Source organism: Dendrobates tinctorius, unplaced genomic scaffold (genome assembly GCF_039654945.1).
Source record: "Dendrobates tinctorius isolate UK_male_01 unplaced genomic scaffold, ASM3965494v1 ptg000071l, whole genome shotgun sequence".
Taxonomy (NCBI): domain Eukaryota; kingdom Metazoa; phylum Chordata; class Amphibia; order Anura; family Dendrobatidae; genus Dendrobates; species Dendrobates tinctorius.
Window position 1 is genome coordinate 10,748,182 of NW_027361739.1, and position 27,017 is coordinate 10,775,198.

At 48.2% G+C, this 27,017-nt stretch overlaps 1 protein-coding gene across 8 annotated transcripts in view; it reads right to left on the bottom strand.

The window, feature by feature from the left end:
* Positions 1–4,202: 4,202 nt before the first annotated feature.
* The window catches only part of MAPT (microtubule associated protein tau), a 172,869-nt gene continuing 150,054 nt past the window's right edge, over positions 4,203–27,017 (bottom strand). For 6 of the 8 annotated variants that reach the window (XM_073582383.1, XM_073582386.1, XM_073582388.1 and 3 more), the window contains 8 exons: positions 25,560–25,748; positions 23,935–24,043; positions 23,343–23,387; positions 22,623–22,894; positions 22,286–22,378; positions 21,753–21,834; positions 13,924–14,036; positions 4,203–5,729 (listed from right to left, as the gene is read on the bottom strand). In XM_073582383.1, coding sequence (XP_073438484.1) covers positions 5,514–5,729; positions 13,924–14,036; positions 21,753–21,834; positions 22,286–22,378; positions 22,623–22,894; positions 23,343–23,387; positions 23,935–24,043; positions 25,560–25,748 — 1,119 coding nt within the window. In that variant the 3' untranslated portion in view covers positions 4,203–5,513. Of the gene's footprint in view, positions 5,730–7,471; positions 7,605–13,923; positions 14,037–21,752; positions 21,835–22,285; positions 22,379–22,622; positions 22,895–23,342; positions 23,388–23,934; positions 24,044–25,559; positions 25,749–27,017 lie in introns of all 8 variants that reach the window. The other 2 variants (XM_073582385.1, XM_073582387.1) reach the window with 2 other exon arrangements.

The following is a 27,017-nucleotide window of genomic DNA, read 5'->3' on the forward strand; positions in this document are numbered from 1 at the left end:
CATGACTTGCTATCGCCAGAGTACTTATCTAGCAGCCGGAGGCGGGATAAGGTCGGAACAGGGGTGGCAGTAGACAAACTAGCTGCAACCACGCTAGCAGCCTGAACAGCTACTGCTATAACATCCACAGCTGCGGTTGTGCGCTCGAGAGCCGCCCACCTGCCGGATGTACCGCCGCAGTTGCTGTTCATCCACCATTACTAGCCAGACCCTGGCGCTAGTATAATGTTAGGGCTGGCGGAACGCACCAAATAATAAAAAGATGGTAATAAGGTGCGTTCGCAGCCCGGGGTCCACCGTGCAGAGATGGTAAACTGCTGCCCGGTAATGGTGGACGCTATATGGCGGTATAAAGGAAGAACGTCACCCGGTGTGTACAGGGCGAACTGTTACCTCACAGAGCCGCACTACCGCAGGACATAAATGCCGGAGCCTGTTTAAGCTCACAGAGCTCGGCAAAGGGAGCGCTCAGTAAAGTCACAGAACTCAGCCCCAAGGACACGGGGTCAGAGTCCCTCTAGACCTACTAAGCGTGCGGTGTCGCACTTGTGGATGCCACTAAGATGCTGGCTAAAGTGGAGTGCCGAGCACAAGCACCGTGGTGCACAGACAAAGCCACCAGTTGGCGCTGATGCCAGTCTCCGACTCTGCCTCCTACCTGCACCTCAGCATGGGCGCTTAACAGGCTATATGGCGGTATAAAGGAAGAACGTCACCCGGTGTGTACAGGGCGAACTCTGTTACCTCACAGAGCCGCACTACCGCAGGACATAAATGCCGGAGCCTGTTTAAGCTCACAGAGCTCGGCAAAGGGAGCGCTCAGTAAAGTCACAGAACTCAGCCCCAAGGACACGGGGTCAGAGTCCCTCTAGACCTACTAAGCGTGCGGTGTCGCACTTGTGGATGCCACTAAGATGCTGGCTAAAGTGGAGTGCCGAGCACAAGCACCGTGGTGCACAGACAAAGCCACCAGTTGGCGCTGATGCCAGTCTCCGACTCTGCCTCCTACCTGCACCTCAGCATGGGCGCTTAACAGGCTAGGCTACACAACACATGCGTACCAAGGGTAGGGGTTTCATAATGAGTCATTCACCTGAGACATACATACGTGCATACAACACTCACTCCACATAGTCTGAAAATACAGTCTATATTAGTGCAGGGCCATGCGATCCTTTTATAGACGCAGCGTTCCGGGACCTTCCTGATGGCCCAATCTGAGCTGCAATAGGACCTGAGCATGTGACCTCCGATCTCCAATGAACGGTCGTTCCACGGGCATGCTCAGTAGGAGAAAAGCAGGACTTAGTCCCTGGATCGTTTGCTCGCCGATGACTAAATGTCTGATGCTATAGCTGAGCCTGGAGCGGCAGTAGCAACCAGACACATAGCATTAGTCTGAGCAAGACGCCGGGACCGATATCTCTGCTGAGCAGGATCCTCTGTGGCCGCAGAAGAATGGCTTGAGATTCCCCCTGTGCAGTGGAAGAACCTTGGTGCCTAACACATATGCTATGTTTTGTTGTTTTTTTTACATATATAATTGCAGTTTTCATACTGGCCAGAAAGTCTTTTGCTAGACTCGTACTTCCTGTTCTGCACAAAAGACTTTTCAGCAGTTTCATCATCACAGTCAGGTAATGTAACAATGAAAAGTAACTTCTCTAGATAGAGTAGGTAGCACAAGATCCATAATTGACAGTGTATGATGTCACAGCTCACCTCCTCCGCTGCCTGCATTTGCCTGGATAAGAGCATGCTCATTAAAGGGGTTGTCTGGTTTAAATTGATGTCTCCACTCTGTGATACGACAGCCTTATGAATCTCCCCAGCACACTCTGAGCTGGGACCATCAGGTACGTATTGGTTATGCATACTCCTGGGCAGAGTCGGTCTAATGGGTGTGGCCTCACTCCATACATTTGTATGGAGCGAGGCCATACTCACTGGATGGCTGCATCACTAGACTGAACATGGCCTCGCTCAATACAAGTGTATAGACTGAGGCCAGCCACGCCCATTGGACAGGCTCTGCCCAGGGAGGATGGCTCAGAAACCAGCGAATCCTCTGCAGTCACAGAGAGTTTAGATTGGACAACCCCTTTAACAGCAATAAATTGACTCTAGCCCTAGTGGCCAGCGTAAAAATGACAAGATCTTCAGTGTACGATATTTCACTAAAATCCCACATCCTAGATATCACTGAATGAAATATTCCAGGTGCAAACTTGTATTCATTACATAGTGGAATGTGTTGAGAAAAATAAAACATAAAAAATCATCAATGTAAATCAAAATATCTCATGGAGGTCTGGCTTTGGAATGATACTTAACATCAAAGTGGAAAATCAAATGACAGACTGATCCAACTACAGTGGAATACAGTGGAAATGCCTCAAGACAAGGAAATGATGCTCAGTAGTGTGTGTGGCCTTTACGTGCCTGTATGACCTCCCTCCAATGCCTGGGCATGATGAGGTGGGTGATGTTCTCATGAAAGTGTGTTTATTTCTAATGCTCTTCTACCTTCTGTCAGGCTGGAACTGTCAATAATAGGAGAAAGGTGGTAGAGATAGATGGGGGGAAAAAAAGTACTGTATTTTTCTGATTACAAGACCCAGTTTTTTTCCCTAAAAATTTTTTTTTTTGGGGGGGAGTGGGGGTGTGTCTGGAGAAGGCAAAAGTGGTGCGTTGCTGCAGGCCGCAGGCTGGGATGAGGGGGTGTTTGGAGATGCGACACTGCAGGTGTTCGGTGGTGCAGGGGCTTCACCAACACTTTGTGAAAGTCCGGGACCCCCGTACTTTTATGATTTACATTGCAGTGGACTCAGGGAAAATGGCTGCAGCGGGCAGCGCATGAACAGATGGAGATCTCAGCACCAAACCTCCATCTGCGCATACGCTGCCCCCGGCGGCCATTTTCCCGGAGTCCACCACAAAGTAAACCATGGAAGTGTAGAGGTCCCAATCTTTCGCAAAAATGTCGGCGGAGCCCCCGCACAACCGAACACCCCTTTCTCCCAGTATGGGAGCCGTAGCAGGGCCCCACTCCTGCTTCTGCCAGCAGTGACCCTGGGACCATGCTTCACCGCAGCTACCACCCCCAGTAAGCCATAAAACGCATGGATTGTAAGAAGAACCATCATTTTATTAAAAAAAAAAAGTTCTTATTTCCTTTTTTTCACTCCTCAAAATTTGGGTTGCGTCTTATAAACCACATAATATGGTAAGTTCCAAGGTACACTGAACAGTTTGGCAACACCAACAACGCATCGAACACAGTCATTTGGTGCTGACAGATTCCCTGAAGGCAATAGCCCTTTAAAATCTGCTACCAATGTCTTGGTGCCAGGTATCGCAGGACAAGTTCAGAAGACTTGTGGAGTTCCATCATGTCTTAACAGGTCAAAGCTGCTTTGATGACACATCGGGCACCTACACAGTATCATGCATACAGTGTTAAAATTACTTATGAGGGTAAGTATATAGATAAACCAGAATAAAGGGAGTTTGTCATCAGAGAATGACTAGTCAAACCAAGCACCGATGCTTGGTGCAGCCTTGCCGTGGCCAAGCAGTTCACTGCACCCTTCTATCTACTTGTTTTCCATCTACCTTTGTTCTCCTCTGGCTCCTGTAAATGGTAAATCTGTAATGGTTTGAAGAGTCATTTTCCAATAATGGACTTCTTTTCAGTAGCAGTACTGCTTTTGTAGATGTCCATTGGGGTGGTCCCCAGCATTACAAGGATTAAGAATTAAATAGGCTGTGTTCACATGTTAAGGAACTTACAGGAACTGGAGGATTTTTGCCAAGAAGAGTGGGCAGCTTTACCATCTGAGAAAATAAAGAACCTCATCCACAACTACCACAAAAGACTTCAAGTTGTCAGTGATGTTAGAGGGGGCAATACACGATGTTAAGAAATGGGGTATGTGAACTTTTGATCAGGGCCATTTGGATGTTTTGGGTTGTCATTATCATTTAAAAAGCGAAAACACAGTAGTTTGACAGTAAATGGCTTCACCCAACCACTAACCATGAGTGGAGAAAAAGTTATGGTGTTATCATTCAAATTCTCTGAAAATAGGCCAAGAAAGCAAAAATTCTGCTGGGGTATGTAAACTTTTGAGCACAACTGTATATGGCTGTGGAAGTGCCCTTTTCCTACCAGAACAAAAATGAAGCTCCCGAGACCTATGTTGTATTAATAACTTTATTTCCAAATCCACTTATACAGCAACAGACCGTGTGAACCAGCTGGTCAGACACGACACAGAATATGGACAGCCACAGACACAATGGAGAGAAAAGGGGGTGTATATTGGGGGTCGTTACCGATGACGTTAACAGAGGGGAGAAAGGAAGGCAATACTGAAATTAGAAAGTGAAGGGGCTGCAGAGAAAGGACATCATAAAAAACCCTCAAAAAACAGGATAGCAGCCACTGCGAATTCTTCAGTTCCGTTATAAATCACACACGAGAGTTCAGAGAGAACAAGCAGACTTCAGGGCAAGGTGGACATGTATCGGAGGGATGGACAGGGGTCACCCGAAAAAGCGCACACAGGTTACAGTCTTCTAAGGGTGGAGTAACCTGTTCATTGCCGGAGGTGCTAAACACCTTATCATTCCTGCAGCATGCATGCCGGTGCTGGGGTGCTATCTTAAGGACATGAAACATGGGGGCGCCTTGAAGTCATACTACAGATTTGGCAGTGCTAACTATAAAAGAAAAAAAAAAGAAAGCTTTTAGTATAGGTTTGGCTTGTCCCTATAGTGTAAGTTGATTGAAGCTGAGACTATGGGAAAGCAAGTGTTTACTATAGAATGAATATTTCTGTCTCTTAGTCTGGGAGTTTGCAAGCATTCAACACCAGATCCCCTTAGAAGAAAATGAAAATCGTGTGTTAAAGCAATGAAATGCCTCAGAAAAATTTATTTTTTAAATAGTTAATTCCAGAAATTGCACCACTCCGGTCTATTAGCTGGAATGAGGTGCAAAACCAGACACAACCCATTTATAAGACTGGCGCTGTTTTTGATGAAAAAACAGACCCTTTCTAATCCTGGACAACCCCCTAATGGTATTAGGAAGCAACTATTGCAGTGATGGCTCAAAATAATTAAAGACCCTCTGAGCCAGGGGGAGTGGTCTCTTCCTTATAAGGTGAACAGGATGGATGCGAGTCCCCGCCCATGCTTAAGACTCTGCTCTGTCCTAGGAACCCAATGTAAATGGCAGATCTATATGGCACACACCTTTATCACCCCTTTGTGTCTTAGAATGAAAACCAAATATACATAACATCAATGAATACACCCGATTTCTCCCCTCTGCTACTAGTGAGTAGGTGGAGATGCTCCTCCAAGGATGGGACGTGTAATAAATAAGTATACAAGAGACAGTTTAATTATTCAATTGGGTGTGGGCAATTTTATGTAACTTTCCCTTTTTCTTAAATCTTGGCTACGTCTCTCGCACCACCAGCTCCCATACAGAGATTAGCTCATCACAAGCCTTGCTTAGCGAGGGAGGCAGAGACTTGGTCAGCCAATGTGGAGAGTTGTGGGGAGTCAGACATGTTAATGCTGCCAGAAGACGAGACGTTGCTGAGACGGCGGGGAGACGTCTCTCCAGAAGGGTCAGGAGACTTGTAAACAATCTCTGCTCCGTGGTCCGTCTTAGCTTTGGCATTCTCCCTGAAAGTCAGTTTGTGGCTCTCAATCTGGAAAATAGACAAATACAAATGAGTGAGTAATTTGTATGACTGCAAGCTTGGTACAATGTTGGGATTACATTGGGATAAAAAAACCTTCTGATGAAGCCTGCCTGCGAAACATGTTTGGTAATTTGGTAATATACAGTACTGTCATAGCTTTAATTCTGGGTATTTACATCCCTGCTACTATTGGTGTAAACTGATTTACAGGATCCGGTCTATTGGCTATGTCCGTAATCTGTGAAAACTGCCGCCTTCCTCCTGCCATCCATGGCTCTTCATTTCATTAGCCGGCCCGTCACAATGTAACATGTGCATCACGCCACAATGATGACATCATGCCAGACCTGCAAATCAAAAGACGAGCTGGAATGCTTTTAGGTAAGAGGTGGTTCTCGGGGATCCTGTCCAGCCACCACAGATTACTAACACGAACAATGGACGGGGTCTTATGAATCGATTTGCATCAACTCTTATCCCTGTATTTGTGAGACGATGGTCCCGATTCATCAAGACCTGCGTTTTTCATGCTGTTCTTGATGAGGGGGCAGGGTGGTGTGCAAGACTGGAGAAAGATCTATGGTAAAAAGAACACCGCCACTCATCAAGAATTTGACAAGTGAGTGTCGCCAAGCCCCATCCCTGCTCCACCCACTTAGAGATAGGCGAAAATGTTGTGAAAACGCCAAGAGCTGTAAAATCTTTGCACCACGTCATCACTCACTTTTAAAGAGGTCTAAGACGGGAGTAGAAAATTTTTTTCCCCACAAACAGCACCACTCTTGGCCACAGGTTGTATATGGTATTACATTTCCCATCCGCTTCAATAAGGCTGAGCTGCAATATCAGACACAACACAATAGCTGCACTTTTTTTCAGCTCTTCTTCACACAAGGTACCAAAACTTTTACATATAAAAGTACATTCAGACAAACATATTTTTGGTCGGCATGGAGAATGGATTACACAGAGCCCCAATGTCACCTGATGTGCAATTGCATATGGACATTTTCCAAACAAATCGCTGCCTGCATTAGTCTGGCCCAAATGTACAGACCAGACTAGCGCATGTAAGTGCAGGCGTTGTGACTGATCCAATAATTTCAGAGGACCATGTGAACAAAGCCCTATATAGAGCCCAAACAAAGGCTGTAAGTACACAGTAACTCCACAAGGTTGCACTGTTTTAATACACCATTTAGGCTGGTTTCACACTTGCATTTGTTTGCGCTGCGTTTTTGCGCATACATGCGCATGCGGTTTTTTCCTATACTTAACATGGGTGCGCATAGTCATGCGTTTGTATGCATTTGTATGCGCATACTTTTTTTGTAGTGTGCGCCTGGGCGCACATAATGCATCCTGTTGCATTTTTTGTGCATCCGACCTGTCTCAAAAAAACGCATGCGCACGCAATGCGCACAAAATTCACCCAAAAACACATTATAGTCTATGTGAGCGCTGACGTGCGCATGGACATGCACACGTCAGCGCAAAAAAAGCATGCGGTCTTTGTAAAAACCATGCGCAAAGAAAACACATAAAAATGCATGGTGCGTTTTTTTATGCGTGTTTGCACTGCGCACGTAGCGCAGCGCAAAAAAATGCAAGTGTGAATATATATATAAGCAGTATACCAATATTTCACTTCTATATTTCCTTTTATTGAATCATTATCATATCTGAAGCAGGTAGGGTGCTCGTGCACAGAGAAACATTTACACCCCTCTCTGCTACATGGTACTTACCGCTCTTCAACTCTTCACACAATAAATCGGGCACCTCTAGTTCTTCTGGTGGGGGAGGAGGAGGAAGGCCCAGGTAAAGCCCATTTGTGGGGGAATCGCTTCCCCCTGACTTTTCGTCGTTCCCTTTCTCTCTCTGAAGGTGATAAGATGATTTTGGGGAAGGATGAGGTGAGGACTGATTACATGTATATAAGATAGGAGGAGGAGCAGTATGCCATGAGAAGTGCAGTGAAAGCAAAGGGTTAAGTGTGGAAAGCAGCAGGATGGGAACATTAGAGATATGGAGGAATGTTGTGTGCAGCAGTGTTGGCCACATCCTGTTTATGATCAAAGACCTCCATGGATGTGAGTATACAGCACAGTGAAAATACACAAATGTGACAGCGTGGACAGTGAGTAAGCGCGGACTGTGTGTAAGCACAACCACACGGTCCAGCCATCAGGTTTATGGATGTCTATGGCGAGCAGAACACAGATCAGCTCTACAACTGTGAATCAGCAGAGGCTTCTTCCCTTTGTTTTTCATGTAACATTATGTCTCAATGAAGTGAATGCAAAAATGTTATGGCTTTGGTCTTTAAGTGACAATCCACCATTTGCCCCCATTTGGTTATTAGTTCTAATGCTAATTAATTCCATCTTAAAATGGGGTTGGAGGTTCCAATCCACTATAGCCCTAACTATAGCTGCTCATAGTGACCACTAGAGGGAGTGTAAGCACCCCTCTATTATTGAGTTCAATGTGTAGGTCACATACAGTGAGTTATTATACTCCCTCTAGTGGTGACTGTAGATAAGAACCATCTGCGTCAGACAATGTGTAGGTCACATACAGTGAGCTATTATACTCCCTCTAGTGGTGACTGCTGAAAGACGTTATACTAAACAGAGGACCCAGGCCTGGATTCAACAGTGACCATAATCACACTGAAAGACCCCTAACAATAAAAAGGCCGAAAACCCCAAACCTATCTCCAGAAGCTGGAAACAAAGCTCTTCACCCAAAATCAGACCATTAGAGGAGGAAACCTCAATGGAGTGGTCCACCGACCCCACACAGATACATGCAGAGCAGAGATATGGATGAGATAAAGACCCTGCTCAGCGCACTATGCAGGAAACTAATGTGACTGGACGGAACCAACATCATTAATAAATCAGTCAGAAATCCAGTTTGTCCTACACAGCCATACTCATTACAAGGTATATACACCCAAGATATATAGAAAAATGACTTCACTTACAATCAGCAGCTGGAATATTCAGGGTCTCAACACCTCGGCCTTTGGATGTAAAACAAATGACCCTGACTTTATACAAAGACTGAGAAATATAGACATTCAGATCCTCCTGGAAACATAGACCAGGGCTGAAAATGAATCTCTGGTGCCCATCGGATACAGGGAAATCTCTGTCCCTGCCCTGAAAAATAAAAACATCAAACAGGGCCGGAGCTCAGGAGGAATACTGATCTGGTATAAAGAGGAGCTCCACCAGTACATCAAACCGGTGAAGAGAGGAGGCAGCCACATATGGATCAGGATCAGCAGCTCCATCCTCACCTCTCAGTCTGTCCATCTCTGCACCACCTATATACCACCGCCAGAGTCACCCTACTTCAATCCAGACTGATTCGAGATCTTACAAAGAGAAACTATCAAGGCCTGGGCAAAGTTCTCATCTTTGGAGACCTCAGTGCAAGAACAAGGAGAGAAAACGAATTCCTGACCACGGATGGGAACATCTACATATTTGGAGCAGAGAATGACGGCCAAGACTCAGTAGTCACAGAGAGACACAGCTATGACAGTACAGTCAACAAAAGTGGTAAAAAGCTCCTGAACCTATGTAGAAGTTTAGGACTTCATACTCTGAATGGACGAACCAAAGGAGACTCCTTAGGGAGGTGCACACTAAACTCCCATTTAGGGAGAAGTGTACTAGATTATGCCATTACAGATATGAACCTGGCAAATATCAGCGCCTTCATAGTCTCCCCAACTTCTGTACTTGAAATCTACAGAGAAACCATCCACTCAAAAGCCTCAGCAGAGCGGCCTCCATCCTATAAATGGCACAAAATGTCGGCATTAAGGTATAAAGAGGCTCCCAGCAGACCTGAAATACAGTGGATGCTCCACCACTTCTACAACTACGAGTACCAGTCTAACCCAAAGGGAGTGAGTTAAGCTGCAAAAAACCTCAACAATATATTCTATGCAATGGCCAGACTGTCCGACCTTAAAAAAGTCAACTACAAGAGACCAAAAGAAAAACATCAATGGATGGCTTGACAGAGAATGTAAAGCCGTACGGAAGACCCTGAGAACAGCCTCAAACAAGAAACACAGAGAGCCCAACCACCCGGGTCTGAGGGAAGCCTATGAAACCATACAAAGGCAGTACAAAACCATCCTCAGGAGGAAGAAGCAGAGTTACATCTCCACCAAACTTAACCAACTCCAAGACGCCCTCCAAGACAACTCCTTCTGGGAACTATGGAACCACATGGGCACAAAAGACAAGAAAAACAACATCCATATCCAAAATGGCAACATCTGGCTCCAGTACTTTAGAGACCTCTATAAAGACATTACAAAGGAAGAACTAAGCCAAGAACAGGAAAACATAATGGCAAAACTAAAAGCAATGGAGCAAAAAGTAAAAAATTTCCAAAACCCCGTGGATGCACCTATTACATTACAGGAAGTAGCAGAGAGAATCTCTTCCATAAGATGTAGAAAAGCCGGTGGCCTGGATGGAATCTCACCAGAAATACAGGCAGCTATGGTTAAACTCTTCAATATTGTGCAAAGTGCCGGCTACTTCCCTCCTACCTGGATCCAAGGCCTCATCACACCCATCCACAAGAATGGGGACAGGTATGACCCAGCCAACTACAAAGGAATATGTGTCAGCAGCAACCTGGGAAAGCTGTTCAACAGCATCCTGAACAAGAGGATCCTCAGTTTCCTCACCAAGTACAACGTCCTCAGCAAGAGCCAAGCAGGGTTCATGCCAAATCACCGCACCACTGGCCACATCTACACCCTGCACAGCCTCATTCAGAGCCAAGTTCATAATACAAAGAACGGGAAGATATATGCCTGTTTCGTGGACTTTAACAAGGCCTTTGATTCGGTGTGGCACCCAGGCTTATTCCTGAAACTGCTGGAGAGCGGAATAGGAGGAAAGACCTACGATGTTATCAAAAGCTCCTACACCGAGAACCTCTGCAGCGTGAGTGTGAACAGCAGAAGAAAGGCTTATTTCCAGCAGAGCTGGGGAGTCAGACAAGGCTGCAGCCTAAGCCCAATGCTCTTCAACATTTACATCAACGAGCTGGCTACCGCTCTGGAATATTCCACAGCACCAGGTCTCACCCTCCACGATGTGCAGGTGAAATTTCTGCTGTACGCAGATGGCCTGCTGCTTCTGTCACCAACCGAGAAAGGCCTCCAAGACAACCTGAAAATCTTAGAGAAATTCAGCTCCACCTGGGCACTTCCGGTCAACCTAAAGAAAACCAACATCATGGTGTTCCAGAAGAGAAAGAGAAAATCAGACCAGCACCCTTCATTTGTCCTCAACAACTGCGCCCTTACAGGAACGGAAAAATATACCTACCTGGGCCTAGAGATTCACCGGTCAGGGAGCTTCAAACAAGCCATAGAGACCCTGAAAGACAAGGCCTGCAAAACCTTCTATGCCATCCGATCGAAATTCTACCATCTGAAGCCACCAGTGAGGGTCTGGTTAAAAATCTTCGACTCTATCATCGCCCCAATCCTCCTGTATGGCAGCGAAGTCTGGGGTCCTCACACCTACCCAGACTGGTCAAGGTGGGATTCCAGCCCAACAGAAATATTCCACCTGGAATTCTGCAAGCACCTTCTCCAAGTCCATCGGAGCACCTCCAACAGTGCTTGCCGGGCCGAGCTGGGCAGATTCCCTCTACACCTAACAGTTCTAAAGAGGGCACTGTCATTCCGGACTCACCTACGTAGGAGCAATCCAAGCTCCCATCACCATAAAGCCCTGACACATGTAGGTGAAACAGAAAAACCAGGACCCTCGGAACAGCCCACCCAAACCCAACCTGACCAGAACACCAATCACAACAACCTGACAAAAGCCGGAATCAGGAAGATGGTAGACGAAGGCCAGGAGAGGTACGTAAGTGACTGGAAGAACGACATCATCAGCTCACAGAAACTGACCATGTACCGGACTCTACAGAGAGACTACAGACTGGCCCCATATCTGGAGAAACTCCCGGACCCCAGAGACCGCAAGATCCTGAGCCGGTATAGACTCAGTGCCCACAGTCTGGCCATCGAATCCGGCCGACACAGGCAAAGCTACAAGCCCAGTGAGGGACACTCACTTCAGGAGACTCTCACATCTCTTCCCGGATTTCATCACCATGAAGGAGGAACAGAAAACATATATCCTGCTGGGGGAAGAAGAGAGAGCAGTGGAGATAGCGGCGCGGTATGTGAGCGAATGTCATAGACTGCGAGAAAGAAAACCATGCCCCCCATCCACCTTCCCTATGCCATGGACTTCTACAGCCCCCACCCTGGATCTGCCCCCATCCCCCTTCCCTATGCCATGGAATTCTATAGCCCCACCCTGGATCTGCCCCCATCCCCCCATCCATCTTCCCTAGGCCATGGACTTCTACAGCCCCCACCCTGGATCTTCCCCCATCCCCCCATCCACCTTCCCTATGCTATGGACTTCTATAGCCCCCACCCTGGATCTGCCCCCATCCACCTTCCTTATGCCATGGACTTCTACAGCCCCCACCCTGGATCTGCCCCCATCCCCCCATCCACCTTCCCTATGCCATGGACTTCTATAGCCCCATCCTGGATATGCCCCCATCCACCTTTCCTACAACCCCTACCCAACATCCCTACAGTCCCTATCCCTATTCCCTTTTGTACACTTGCTTTGGCAAAACTAATGTGTATTTAGTCCTGCCAATAAAGCTTATTTGAATTTGAATTGACTGTAGATAAGTACCATCTGCATTAGACAATGTGTAGGTCACATACAGTGAGCTATTATACTCCCTCTAGTGGTGACTGCAGATAAGTACCATCTGCATTAGACAATGTGTAGGTCACATACAGTGAGCTATTATACTCCCTCTAGTGGTGACTGCAGATAAGTACCATCTGCGTTACACAATGTGTAGGTCACATACAGTGAGCTATTATACTCCCTCTAGTGGTGACTGCAGATAAGTAACATCTGCGTTATACTTGCCATACATGAAGAAATAAGCAGATCCCGAAAACTGACCATAAACTTGAAATGACCCAAATTAAGTTGCTCTCACACCGCCAGCTCGTAATCCTGCTGACCAATCAGTTCTGATCTGCTGAATCTTCTCTGATTTGACAATTATTTATGTCCTTAGGCAATGTTAGATATTTATTGTCGAAGAAATTGAAAATGATGGGAATGTTCTGGAGTGGTGATATAATGGTGAGGGTAAAGAAGGACGGGTGTAAATGGGAACGTCACTGCTTTTTAGAAAGCAAAATATACTGCTGAGCTCAGTGCTTGACAAATACAAGAACAAAATGCAAAATGTAGTTTAGCTGGTTCTTATTACCTATGTACTGCAGCAATGTTTGCCCCCATAGTTTTTAGGGTGGGGATAGGTTTGTGAGAGAGAAAGGAAACAGTCGGAAACAGGCGCTAAAGAATGGAAGGTCCAAGAAAAGTCCCGCAGAGACGACAGGCTGAGGAAACAGAAGTCCCGACTTGGAGGACGTGTTGAAAATTGGAGAAAATGAAGCAGAGACTCAGGAAATGTTCTCCAGAGAAAGTGCAGGAAACTGATTAGTGCGGTCGAGTGCGCAGCGCACATCTGACCGATCAATATTAAGAATAGGTGAAACAGGACCCAACTTGTGGATCTACAAGGAAAGCAGAGTGCGATGTGTGGAGCAGGGCCCACAGCAGAGCCGGCTCCACAAATCTAGAAGAAAACGCTGGTAAGAAGCATCGGCGTCTGAAGAAGGGTTAGTCCAACAGAAACCTGGGCAGCAGCAAGAACCGTCCATACCATACCGTCCATACCAGTCTCTCCAGCCAGTGACTGCTTACTGAGTAACTCGTCCATGCCACTATAAGAGATCTGGTAATGCATTGTGGACCCATTCCACCATCACTGTCACAATACAATAATGGGGGTAGTAGTCTGCTACGGCATTAGTGCACACAGTAGTACGGTACACATTTGGTGTAACCACCTAGGTTAGTGGTGATGGTCAATGAGGCCCACAGCTGGCGCACCTTCCTGCAAGGTGTGACTAAACTCTGATCACCAGAAGGGGCAGCACGGAGTGTACAGTGGTCACAGATGGCCTGATATGGACATCCTTTTACTGCCCAGGTTTCCTAGTAAGCAGAATGAAGGTGACACTCTGTACCTTCTTGTTTCCTCCGCCGGGTGTGTGAGTGACATTGTCCAGTGAGCCAATCTTGGATGAACCCTTTTCTTTAAAGTCCAGTTTTTCAGATTTCACTTCTATGTTTCCTCCACCTGTGTCAGAAAGATAAAAGCCATTGGTTGGGAAGATGCAATTAAAGGGAACCTGTCAGTAAATCTCATGCCGCCTCAAACACAAGGAGCAAGAATCAAACACTGACTCCTCGACTGCAGCCATGTATGTTTTACACTTCAGAGTATATATTTCCAGGACGTCCACCTGACAGCACCATGGAGGACGTCCTCCTCCTCCTTACAGGGACAGGAAAAGCACACGAGAGGTTAAAAGGTCATGTCCCACCCCCTTTCCCTCAGTGTTTTTTCCTGTCCCTGCACGGAGGGACACACGAGAGACTTACCGGAGGGGCTCCGGGGATCGTACGGCCAGTCCAAGCCTTCCCCTGTCAAGAGGTCCCGGGGCCGAAACTCTCCGAGGGGGAGTCCCTCTGCCCCAAAGGCCAGGAGCAGGACGGCGCTCCTGGAGGGAGCCGTTCCTCCCTATGGGAGGCTCTCGGCTCCAGGACGGACCGCCATAGAGGCGATGGTCGGCTCCCCGTAGGCGGCTGGCTGAACGTGCACCGACGAAAGGATGGCGTGGTCGGCCCTGGGAGGCAGGAGAGAGGCCTCCAGCAGCCCGCCATATCGGGCGACGGCTGGGCCCCCGTGGCAGGAGGACACAGCAGACCGCCGCAGCAGGCGGAGGTCGGCTCCCCGAGGCGACAGGCCAGGCGGGCACCGACAGGATATCGGTGCGGTCGGCGCCGGGAGGGGAGCGACGGCTCCAACAGGCCACCATAGCAGGCGGGGGCCGAGCGCAGGTCAGCCCGGACAGGAAGTGGAGGAGGCGGCCTATCGCGAGAGGTCGCGCGTCACATCCGGTGACGTCACACGCTGGCCTTGGATCTCAGCGCGCGCTACTGAGGTCCACAGAGTGTGCTACTGAGGTCCACAGAGCGCGCTACTGCACAGCGCGCGCTTCAGAGCCCACAGCGCACGCTTCGGAGGTCCACAGCGCTCTATAGAACCGCGCCAGGATGGAAGGAAACGCTCCAGCAGGCGGAGGGGTAAGTGCGCATAGCGCAGACCACCCTCCCCCATCCATCCCCACAACCCAGATCTAAGTAGAGCCCCTTCTGTATTATTAGGAGAAGGGAACCCCGGCAGAATCCCCCTCGGGGGTGAAGGACCCGGCAAAAGCCACCTCCAAATCAGTCCGATGCCCCGTATGCAGGGTAAAGCTGCCAGACACCTATAACAAGACCCTATGCGGACCCTGTACCTCAAGGGTCATAGGCGAGGAACAGCCATCCCTCCTTGCCGAAATGAGATCGCTGATAAGCGAGGAAGTCCAGGCCTCTACAGCCAGCCGCGCTCGTCGTCAGTCCCCCAGCCCAGGGCCGAGTCGCAAACGTCCAAGGTGGGAGGCAGACCCAGAGTCGGAAGCAAGCCCTAGTGAGGAGTCTGACTTCCGGGACTCGGATCAGGAGGAAGAAGGCGAGATCCTGGGGGATAGACAGGATCAGAGCAGGAAGTACCTGTTCAGACTGGAGGACACGGACGAGTTGGTCCAGGCAGTCAGGAACACTATGCAAATAGAAGAAGTCCCTAAACCACAGTCCAGACAGGACTTAATGTTTGGAGGACTAGTGGCCAGGAAACAGGTAGTGTTCCCCGTAAGTGAACACATCAAAACGATGGTCCAGGAGGAGTGGAAGGAGGCAGAGCGTCGGTTGATACTCTCCCGAGACTTTAAAAATAGACTGCCTTTTGATCCCGAGGAAACCCGAGCATGGGAAGAAGTCCCTAAAATAGATGTCCCAGTCGCCAAGGTTACCAAAAAAACGGCCATCCCATTCGAAGACTCATCAGGTCTCCGAGACCCGATGGATAGGAAGGCGGACGTCTTGTTAAAGAGAGCATGGGAGACGTCGGCGGCTCTTATTAGAGCCAACATAGCAGCCACCTCGGTGGCCAGGTCTATGTTTTTGTGGATGGGGCAGTTGGAGGAAGGCCTAACCAACAGGACCCCTAGATCAGAGATCCTAGCGTCTCTTCCTCTCATGAAATCGGCCACGGCGTTCCTATCGGATACGTCGGCCGAATCAGTAAGGTTTGCAGCCAGAAACAGCTCCCTGTCTAATGCAGCCCGAAGAGCAGTCTGGCTTAAATCCTGGTCGGGGGACAACGCTTCTAAAACTAAGCTATGCTCCATCCCTTTCTCGGGCCTGAGAGTATTCGGGCCAGCCTTAGATAACATTCTAGAGCTGGTGTCCGATAAAAATAAGGGTTTCCCAGAGGAAAAACCCAGGCGGCCCCAGCCCTTTCGGAGAGGCTCCTTTTCTAGGAGACAGACTGAATTCAGGGGTCGGCCAAGGTCCAATAGAAGCTCCTATAGGAGCTCCTTCAGCCAAAGTGGGAGGAACAAGGGTCCCCCATTCACATCAACATCGAGATCGAGGAGGCAATGACGCCATAGGTATTGGGGGGAGACTTCGCCACTTCGCAACAAACTGGTCCTGAGTCACCCACAATCAATGGGTCCTCAGAACCATCGCGGAAGGCTACAGCATAGAGCTTTATTCTCCTCCCCCCGAGAGATATATTGCCCCCACTGTTGTCCTGGAGGACTCCGCAATGTGGACGGATCTATAGGACATGGTAGACTCAAAGGTCATAGTACCAGTTCCCCCGACAGAAAGAGGAAGAGGGCACTACTCTTCCCTGTTTTCGATCACAAAGCCATCGGGCGAGGCTCGTACCATCATAAACCTGAAACCGCTAAATGCCTGGGTCAGGTACAAAAGATTCCGGATGGAATCGATCCGATACGCAATCCTCCTAATAGACAGGGACGCCGTCATGTGTACCCTAGACCTAAAAAAGGCTTACTACCAGGGGTGGATTAAGGGTAGCCAGGGCCCGGGGCAGTTCAGACTCTGTGGGCCCCCCTCGTCACGTGACGGGGGTCACGAATCGTAGAGCCACACTCTACATAGAGAATAATGGGGCCTCCAGCACCGACCTCCACCCGCAGAGCCACACTCTACATAGAGAATAATGGGGCCTCCAGCACCGACCTCCACCCGCAGAGCCACAATCCACATAGAGAATAATGGAGCCTCCAGCACTGACCTCCACCCGCAGAGCCGCACTCCACATAGAGAATAATGGAGCCTCCAGCACCGACCTCCACCCGCAGAGCCACACTCCACATAGAGAATAATGAAGCCTCCAGCACCGACCTCCACCCGCAGAGCCGCACTCCACATAGAGAATAATGGAGCCTCCAGCACCGACCTCCACCCGCAGAGCCGCACTCCACATAGAGAATAATGGAGCCTCCAGCACCGACCTCCACCCGCAGAGCCGCACTCCACATAGAGAATAATGGAGCCTCCAGCACCGACCTCCACCCGCAGAGCCCCACTCCACATAGAGAATAATGGAGCCTCCTGCACCGACCTCCACCCGCAGAGCCCCACTCCACATAGAGAATAATGGAGCCTCCAGCACCGACCTCCACCCGCAGAGCCGCACTCCACATAGAGAATAATGGAGCCTCCAGCACTGACCTCCACCCGCAGAGCCCCACTCCACATAGAGAATAATGGAGCCTCCAGCACAGACCTCCACTCGCAGAGCCACACTCCACATAGAGAATAATGGAGCCTCCAGCACCGACCTCCACCCGCAGAGCCCCACTCCACATAGAGAATAATGGAGCCTCCAGCACCGACCTCCACCCGCAGAGCCGCACTCCACATAGAGAATAATGGAGCCTCCAGCACCGACCTCCACCCGCACTCCACATAGAGAATAATGGGGCCTCCAGCACCTACCTCCACCCGCAGAGCCGCACTCCACATACATGGCTGCTCTCAGTGCTCTGTGCTGTGCGCACAGGACCTGTGATGAGGTCACAGGAGGGGAGGAGACAGGGGTCACATGATCAGGGGCCCTGACACCTTACCTCCTGTGATCTCATCACAAGCCTTTGCACGCTACCAGCAGCATCAGCGTTCACGCTACTTGTAGATGCTGCTGGTAGCAGAGCACATAATGCCGCCCCCACGGTCACTCACTTTTAGGTGGGGAGAAGATGGAGTGCCATTGCAGCAGCCAGCAGGAATGTGGTGGGGGCCCCCTTAGAAGCTCTTGTGGTGGGGGCCCCGGGGCTGAAGCCCCGCCTGCCCTGCCTATAATCCGGCCCTGCGCGGTGGCGGATTATAATGGGGCAATTTACTGGCCTGGGCTGTGGGCCCCTTAACCCCACTGGGCCCGGGGCAACTGCCCAAAATGACCTCATTATAATCCGCCACTGCTTACTACCAGGTCCCTATCAATCCCTCATCCCAGAGGCTACTAAGGTTCGCGGTCAGTTTACCGTCCCGGACCTGCCACTTCCAGTTCCAGTGTCTTCCATTTGGGTTGGCCTCAGCCCCCAGAATCTTTACAAAGCTGGTGTTAGAAGTGGTGGCCTACCTGAGAGATCAGGGTATTGTGATCATTCCATATCTAGACGACTTCCTACTGGTGGCAAGATCCAAAGAAGAGCTCATTCGCGACACAAACCGAGCAATTACCGTAATGGAGTTCCTTGGCTGGGTGATCAATTGGGAGAAGTCGGACCTCAGGCCAGAGACCAGAAAAGTATTTCTTGGAGTCCTTCTAGACTCAGCCGACAGAATATCTTGGCTACCCGAGCAGAAGCAGAGGACCATTCAGGCCAGAACCAGAGACCTGTTGAGGCGTCAATGCTCCATAAGAGAGGCAATGGAGGTCTTGGGCCTCATGACGGCCTGCATCCAGTGTGTCCGATGGGCCCAATTCCACTCGAGATCATTACAGAAAGAGATCCTTGCGAGGTGGAACAGAAGTCAGGCATCGCTAGACAGACCCCTAAGGCTGCCAGAAAGAGTAAGGGAGTCCCTTCGGTGATGGACACAGTCCAGAAACCTTCAGGTGGGCGTACTATGGACAACCTCTCCATATGTGGTAGTCACCACAGACGCCAGCGCGTGGGGTTGGGGAGCCCACATAGAAGGGAAGACCTTCCAGGGGAGATGGCCAGTAGACATCAGGACCAGATCCTCCAACTTCAGAGAACTCTTCGCGGTCTGGGAAGCGTTGCGGAGAAACCAGTCGGTACTAAAGAATCGTCACGTCCGCATACTATCCGACAATATGACGACAGTGGCATTCCTGAAGCACCAGGGAGGACCCAGACATCAACCACTACAGGCCCTAGCGGGAAGGATATTCGCGTGGGCGGAGCGAACAGTCCGATCTGTGACCGCAGTACACCTAGAAGGCTCTCAGAACGAAGTAGCAGACTACTTGAGCAGACAACAGATCCACCCGACAGAGTGGGAACTGAACGAAGAGATCTTCGACCATCTCTGTCAGCGTTGGGGGGCCCCCAGTATAGATCTTTTCGCAAGCCGAAAGAACTTGAAGGTCCCCAGATTCTATTCCCTGAATCCGACGGACCACCCGGAAGGCGTAGATGCCCTGAGCCAGACTTGGGGAGAATCCCTCGCTTATGCATTCCCACCACTGGCTCTCATACCGGCGGTGCTCAGGAAGATACGCGAGGACCACGCAAGAGTGATGCTGATCGTTCCATACTGGCCAAAGAGAAGCTGGTTTCCCCTTCTAGGAGCCATGGCAGTAGGAAACCCAGTCGAGCTACCCCTGCGGAAGGACATCATCCACCAGGGCCCGATCTACCACCCAAACCCAGCAAGACTCCACCTATCGGCTTGGATCCTGAGAGGGACATCCTGAAGGCAAAGGGATTGTCGGATCAGGTCATATTCACCCTACAGGCCAGTAGGAAACCGGTGACATCCGCAATCTACCAAAAGATATGGAAAAGATTCTGTCTGGAAGGTGGCAGGTCCGATCTCGGGGTGGGCACCCCCGACCTCCCTAGTATACTAAGTTTTTTGCAGGCAGGTTTTAATAAAGGCCTTAAGCCCAGCACTCTGAAAGTCCAGATTTCAGCCTTGAGCGCCTTCTTCGACTACCAGCTAGCTTCACATCCCTGGGTAATCAGATTTATAAGAGCCACGCAGCGCCTGCGCCCCACGATTAGGCAGCTCACCCCGCCTTGGGACCTGGGCCAGGTACTCATGTTCCTCTGTACAGAACCCTACGCCCTCAGCGAGAAAATAACCATCCCTGCTCTCACTCGTAAAACGGCCTTCCTTGTAGCCATTACCACGGCCAAAAGAATAGGGGAGATCCAGGCCCTGTCCACTAAGGACCCATATCTTCAGATAAGAGATGACCGTATAATCCTAAGGTTAGACCCGGCATTTACCCCAAAGGTAGCCTCTGCAAAGAATCTAAACCAAGAGGTAGTGTTACCATCGTTCTGTGACAATCCCCGTAATAAAAAGGAACGGCGTCTTCACTCGCTGGATGTGAGGCGCGCAGTTCTAGACTATCTAGAGGCCACTAATAGCTGGCGCATCGACCCAAACCTGTTCATCCTTTTTGGAGGTAAAAATAAAGGGAAAAAGGCCTCTAAGGCGTCCATCACGCGCTGGATTACCTCAGTAATCTCTGACGCCTACCAAGCCGAAGGCGCCAGCCCGCCAGATTCCATAAAGGCCCACTCTACGAGGGCGGTATCGGCCTCATGGGCGGAACGGGCGGGGGCCTCGGTTGATCAAATCTGTAGAGCAGCAACCTGGGCCAACCTTAATACATTCTGCAAGCACTACAAGCTTGATGTGTTATCTGGTCAACAGACCGCATTTGGGAGGAAAGTTCTCCAGGCGGTAATCCCACCCTGAGGAGGTGCTTTGGTACTCTCCATGGTGCTGTCAGGTGGACGTCCTGGAAAATAGGTATTAGACCTACCTGTAATGATGTTTCCAGGAGTCCATCCTGACAGCAGCGGGTAGTTCCCTCCCTGTTATGTTATACTACGTTGTATTATGATATGTCATATGCTGTAATATGATTGTTTCATTAAACTGTTACTAGCATCATCCACCTTGTGGTACTTGTTAAATCACTGAGGGAAAGGGGGTGGGACATGACCTTTTAACCTCTCGTGTGCTTTTCCTGTCCCTGTAAGGAGGAGGAGGACGTCCTCCATGGTGCTGTCAGGATGGACTCCTGGAAACATCATTACCGGTAGGTCTAATACCTATTGTTTTGAAAAGTTGGCCGAGGACTATGTGTCTCAGAAGACTACCTCAAGGTAGGTCCCTGGCCAGCTTCTCCTCTGCTTGTGTATTTGACTCCCAGGTATAGGTACACACATAGGGAGAGACCTATCAGTCAACTGGAGTGGAGTGGGGAGAAACCGTCTGGGGACTGGCCCATAGTTCATGGCAGCATGAATCTCATGACAGGATCCCTTTAACTTCTTTCTGGACTTGAACATATTAGTCAATCTAAACACACAGATGTGCAGTGTAAGGAATAAGGGTGTGACAGAGTAGCAGCTTAGAGGACGTCTGTCTGCACAGAATGACTGTTCAAACCAAGCACATGCACTCAGTGCACCATGGTGTGCCCCAACTGTTCAGTGCCCCTTTACACCTACTTTTTCCATCTATCTCCTCCCCTGTCATCCTTGATTGACAGTTCTGACCTTACAAGAGTGAGATGATGGTAGACCTAGATGGGAAGGAACACTTAACTGTTTGAGCACATCAAAGGTGCACCGAGTGCCTGTGCTTAGCTTAAGCAATCATTTTGTGCTGACAGAGTCCCTTTAAACTAGCATGCAGGTATTCCAAGAGGACGTACCTGGCCTGTGGTGGATGTTTTTCATGGATCCACATTTGGAAGTGACGTGCTTGAGATCAACTGGCTTGTGTGTTATCAGCACCTGTGGAGTGGAAAACATGTCAGAGGCGGCAGTAGCACTTACACATATATAATACGTAAGTTCTCATGGGACCCCATTTCCCAGGCAGAGGTCAATCAGATCTTTTGGGCTCTGGCAGTGGGCACAGATGTGGTGTGGACTGAGCCTAAGCAAAGCAAAAGGTGGTGGCAGCAGTTTAAAGCTGGGAAACTTCGTGACAGGTTCCCTTTAATTTTGCAGACTGTATTTCAGAATCCATATTGGATGATGGTTATAGATACCAGGACATGTACTGATGCTAATTTTTGGGACTTTAACAGCATAGTTTGATCATAGTCTTCACTGTGTGATGCAAGCAACTATAATGGGTAAATCAGTGTCCAGCGTGTGTTGTGCTCTGTCATAGGTGCTTGTATCTGAGTGTGTCCAATATTGGGTATTAGGGTCTTTGCACGCAGAGGATGTCACTCACTGCGCCTCCCCCAGGGGTATGCTTCAGGTTGTCCTTGGATCCACACTTAGACTGGACATTGCTCAGATCCACTTTCTTGTGGACAATCTGCACCTGTGGGAGGAACAAAAAGTGGGTCAGAAGATGACATTTACCAGGTAAACGAACAGATTTAATGAAGAATTTGGAGAGGAGATGTAATTACAGATGTGGGACCATGAGACGTGGAGTCAATGAAAATCCTTGGAACACTGTATTTTTTAAAAATTCTCCCCTTCCCCCTGTTCAATATTATCTCCACCCTCCTGCCCTTCCATGCTTCCACACAGCCCGCTTTCTTCTACTTTGATCAGGATACCTTGCCACCTCCTGGCTGGTGCCGAATGTTGTCAATGGAACCAATCTTAGATTTCACGTTTTTCAGGTCCGGGAGTGCTGCCGGACTGGGGAGCGGCTGAAGGCGGCTCTTGACCGAAGCAGGGGATTTGGGTGGTGTACGCACAACGGCAACCTTTTTGGGCTCCCGGTTGGGCGGCATATTTGAAGAGGGTGTACGGGAACGGTTGGTTGGTGTACTTGGTGATCCAGGACTGCTGTATCCACTTCTTTCGCCAGATTTTGGAGAGTCAGCTGGAAGTCAATTAAAAATCTTAAATAGATAATCATAATGGTGGTGGATGGGAAAGATTGTTGTATTTTTTTCAGTTGTCCCTGTTTTTCACAGAACATGTGGTCAAAATGGGAAGGGGTTCACCTAAACCTTACCCAAAAGTGAGCTGTCAAGGAAGGATCAGAGGTGAGACCAGGAAGGGTGGGGACATTACCATGAGGAACAGGAGCAGAGTTAGGAGAGGGCATAAACACCCAAAAAATGCAGACAACTAGTGCTGAATGTATGGGTCTGTATGCTGTCTAGGGAAAAGTGGTGAACCTGCAGGGACTTTTGGGAAACAGGAGGGGCAGTTATTGCTGGGAAAGTAATGGAAGGACCTATTACGACTCCTAGGAAAGTGGACACGAGTCTGATGGTTTCTGCACCATCCCCTCTAACTAGCAATACACCTCACCATCCTCTTACCTCTATCACCTTTGTTTATAGACCTCTTCTGCTCCCTTCTCACTGCTGGGAAAGAAATGTCTCTGTTAATCTGAGAACAGTCAAATATCAACTAATACTAAATGTATTTTTTCATCTTTGCAAAATGCAATCAGGTTATTTAGTGTGTGTGGGGGGGTATGTGTGTTTATCCTTGTGGGGTGCACAAGGATACAGTGGATATAAAAAGTCTACACACCCCTGTTAAAATGGTAGGTTTTTGTCATGTGTGAAGACTTTTTATATCCATAAACTATGGCGTCACTAACAGGCTGTGAGCCGGCATGATGCACTACATGTATCTGTGCGACTGGCGCCTTATCGGTTCTATAAAAGTTCAGGGCAAGTTTCACACCACTGGCCTGCGTGTCTGTCAGCAGAATACAGGTCCCGCTCAATTGTCAGATCACACCATCTCACGTAGGTCGTGAAAACCAGATATAAAGATTGTGCAGCACAGAATATCATAAAAAAATATTTTAGTCAGTTTGTCTACTCCATTACTAAGCTATTCTGTGCAGAATAAGGACATGGTACTGTGCACTGATTCTCACAAACATATGAACTTGCTTACCACTAGGGGGCGTCTTAGGGACTGTGGGAGTCTTCGATGGGATCCTGGTTGTGTTGGCTGGGCTCCGGACTGGTGGCTGCTTAACCCCTGCACCATCATGAACTCCGTCCTGTTATGAATAACACAGAAAGCAATCAATGGCTATAATCTTTTTCTGACATTGTTCTACTGCTTGGTTTACCTGTACGCCTCCATTCTCTATCAATATTTTACAGTTTAACTCTTTCATTATAAACAGATGCATTTTTTTTCTTTTTCTAATTTTTACTTTTGTACAACTGGACTTCTTCTGAAATGCCAAACTGCTCTGATCCAACTGCTCTGTAGTTATGTCATAGAGCTGCAGATTGATAGAGTCCTGACTCTAGGGTTAGGGTTCATACCAACCATAAAAATATGTTCCAGTACCCAAAAACATAACAGAAAATAATAAAGTGAAGATGATAGTGTTCACAAACTAAATCTATTGTGGTTTGAGTCCTAGTGATGTCTTGTCACCTTACTGCTTTCCAAGAACCGTAAGAGGCCCACTTTATTAGTAACAGTAGGAAAGAATGATTGCGAAAACCTCCTTCACACCTACTATATGAGCAAAATGAATTTTAGATATGTGTTTGTATACTTTACAGCTTATATAATGTCACTCATGTTCATACTGATCCATTTAAGACTTGATTCTCTGACATGTCTGCTTGTGCTTTGACAAGTTAAGAGCTCAGTGGATAGTTCCTGTCAAACACTCTCATGACAGTACAAGCAGTGACAGCAGCATGTTAACTACTTAATGGCTATGGGTCATGTAAGCCCAGTATAAGTCTACACCCCTGCTGTCTGACACCTGCTTTTTTCTGACATGTCTGCTTGTGCTTTAACAAGTTCAGAGCTCAGTGGATGGTTTCTGTAAAATGCTCTCTGTCCCCGCTAAATATTGTCACTTGTGTTTCTCCTTCCTTCTCTTAGAGATGACAGTACAAGCAGTGACAGCAGCATGTTAACTACTTAATGGCTATGGGTCATGTAAGCCCAGTATAAGTCTACACCCCTGCTGTCTGACACCTGCTTTTTTCTGACATGTCTGCTTGTGCTTTAACAAGTTCAGAGCTCAGTGGATGGTTTCTGTAAAATGCTCTCTGTCCCCGCTAAATATTGACACTTCTGTTTCTCCTTCCTTCTCTTAGAGATGACAGTACAAGCAGTGATAGCAGCATGTGAATCACCTAAAGGATATGGCTATGAGTCATGTAGGCCCAGTATAAGTCTACGACCCTTCTGTCTGGCACCTACCTTTTTCTGACATGTCTGCTTGTACATTCGCAAGTTCAGGGCTCAGATGGCCTTTTTTGTTGCGCATACTATCTCTCTATACTCTTAATATTGTAGCCTCTATGTTCTCTTAGACATGACTACGAGATATGGGTTATGCAGGTACCTAATCTATACAAAATAAACTGTCTGATACCGTTCGATCAATGTATCTGGAGACAATGAACTGAACCATCCACAAGCTTCAATCTGGTCTTAATACTTTCCATTTATAAGGTAATATAGGTGGTCTCTGAATAGAGGTAGACATTTACCAATGTGTTCCATGAAAACTAATGCACTTATTATGGTTCTCCCCTTACCTTAGCCCGTGGTGAAGGGCCCAGTGGGCGATACGTTGCAGGGGAAGGCCGCTGCGTAAGGCTCCGTGATGGAGGTACTGTCGGAGTGGAAGTTATTTTCTGGGTGATTGTGCTAGCAGAAGGGGATCTTTTGGGGATAGTAGAAGTTCTGCTTGTTGTGAGTTTGACAATGGGTGGTGTAGAGGATTTCTTCCAAATGTAAAACAAAATATTCAATGAACAGAAAAAGAAATCGTGGAAACGAAAATAAAAATGTTATGAAGAATGACACAGCTAGATCAAGAATTAAAAGTGCAATCCTTGGGGTTCCATACAATGACACCCTCCAGCCCTCGAAAAAAAAAAACAATGATTCATCAGATGGTAACAATCTGGTTCTCACCAATGGAAATCTGTTCTACCCATTAAAAAAACATTCATGGGATGAGCCAGACATGTCAAAGTGAGGAGACTTATACGCCATGCATGCTCCCCTGGGAAATTAAATATGCAAATTACCTCTTCAGCGAGGAAGATGACTTGAACTCTAGTGCCACCTATTGGAAGTAGCAATCCTAAAAGTGAATAGCGACCCTTTAACGAGCCTTGTCATATGACTAAGGATAAAAGCCAAAACAGACTCTCAACTTGCAGTCAAGATGTTTCAGTCTGTTGCCCCTCATCAGTGCAAAGTATGAGATCTGAGTGGCTAGGGGAGAGGCTTAAGACTGGGACCTAAGGGGTAAATTTTCTCCTTATGGAGAGTGGCAAAGTGAGGAGACTTATATGCAATGCATGCTCCTTTGGGAAATTAAATATGCAAATTGCCTCTTCAGAGAGGAAGAGGACTTGAAATCTAGTGTCACCTACTGGAGGTAGCAATGCTAAGTCAATATTGACCCTTTAACGAGCCATTCCATTTGACTGATAAAAGTCAAACTGAAATCTCAATTTGCCACAAAGCCATTCTCACTATAACTACTGTAGCATCTATTCCACTATGTAGTGCAAAGCAAAGAAATGCCCCTCCACAGTAGGCATCCAAAATGTGCTTGGGCCCTTGTCTAAAAATAATGCAAAACTGTACTGGATTAACAATCTGCAAACAACTACTAAAGAGACCATTATTAATATGGCTACAGATATTCAGGAGCCCTTGCCCCTCCCTGTAGTCGGCTGGCATATACACCCTGCCTGTGACATGCTGTACTGGCACTGTGCGCTGCCTCTCGCAGCAGATCCCAAGAGTGGACCTGCATCTGTGGCACTGGTAGGACATATCTACTGTAACACGACTGGACAGCAGCATCTACATTGCCAGCAATATTCAGATATACGGAAGAAGATGAACTTTGGCTTCCAGTATTGTTGATATCAGTAGCTCAGACAACACTTGATCACAACAAGGAGAAGTCCGGCTTTGGCAACCACAACTTTCCAGACCTTGAGCATCACAGCCATTATGTGAGGTATCTGCAC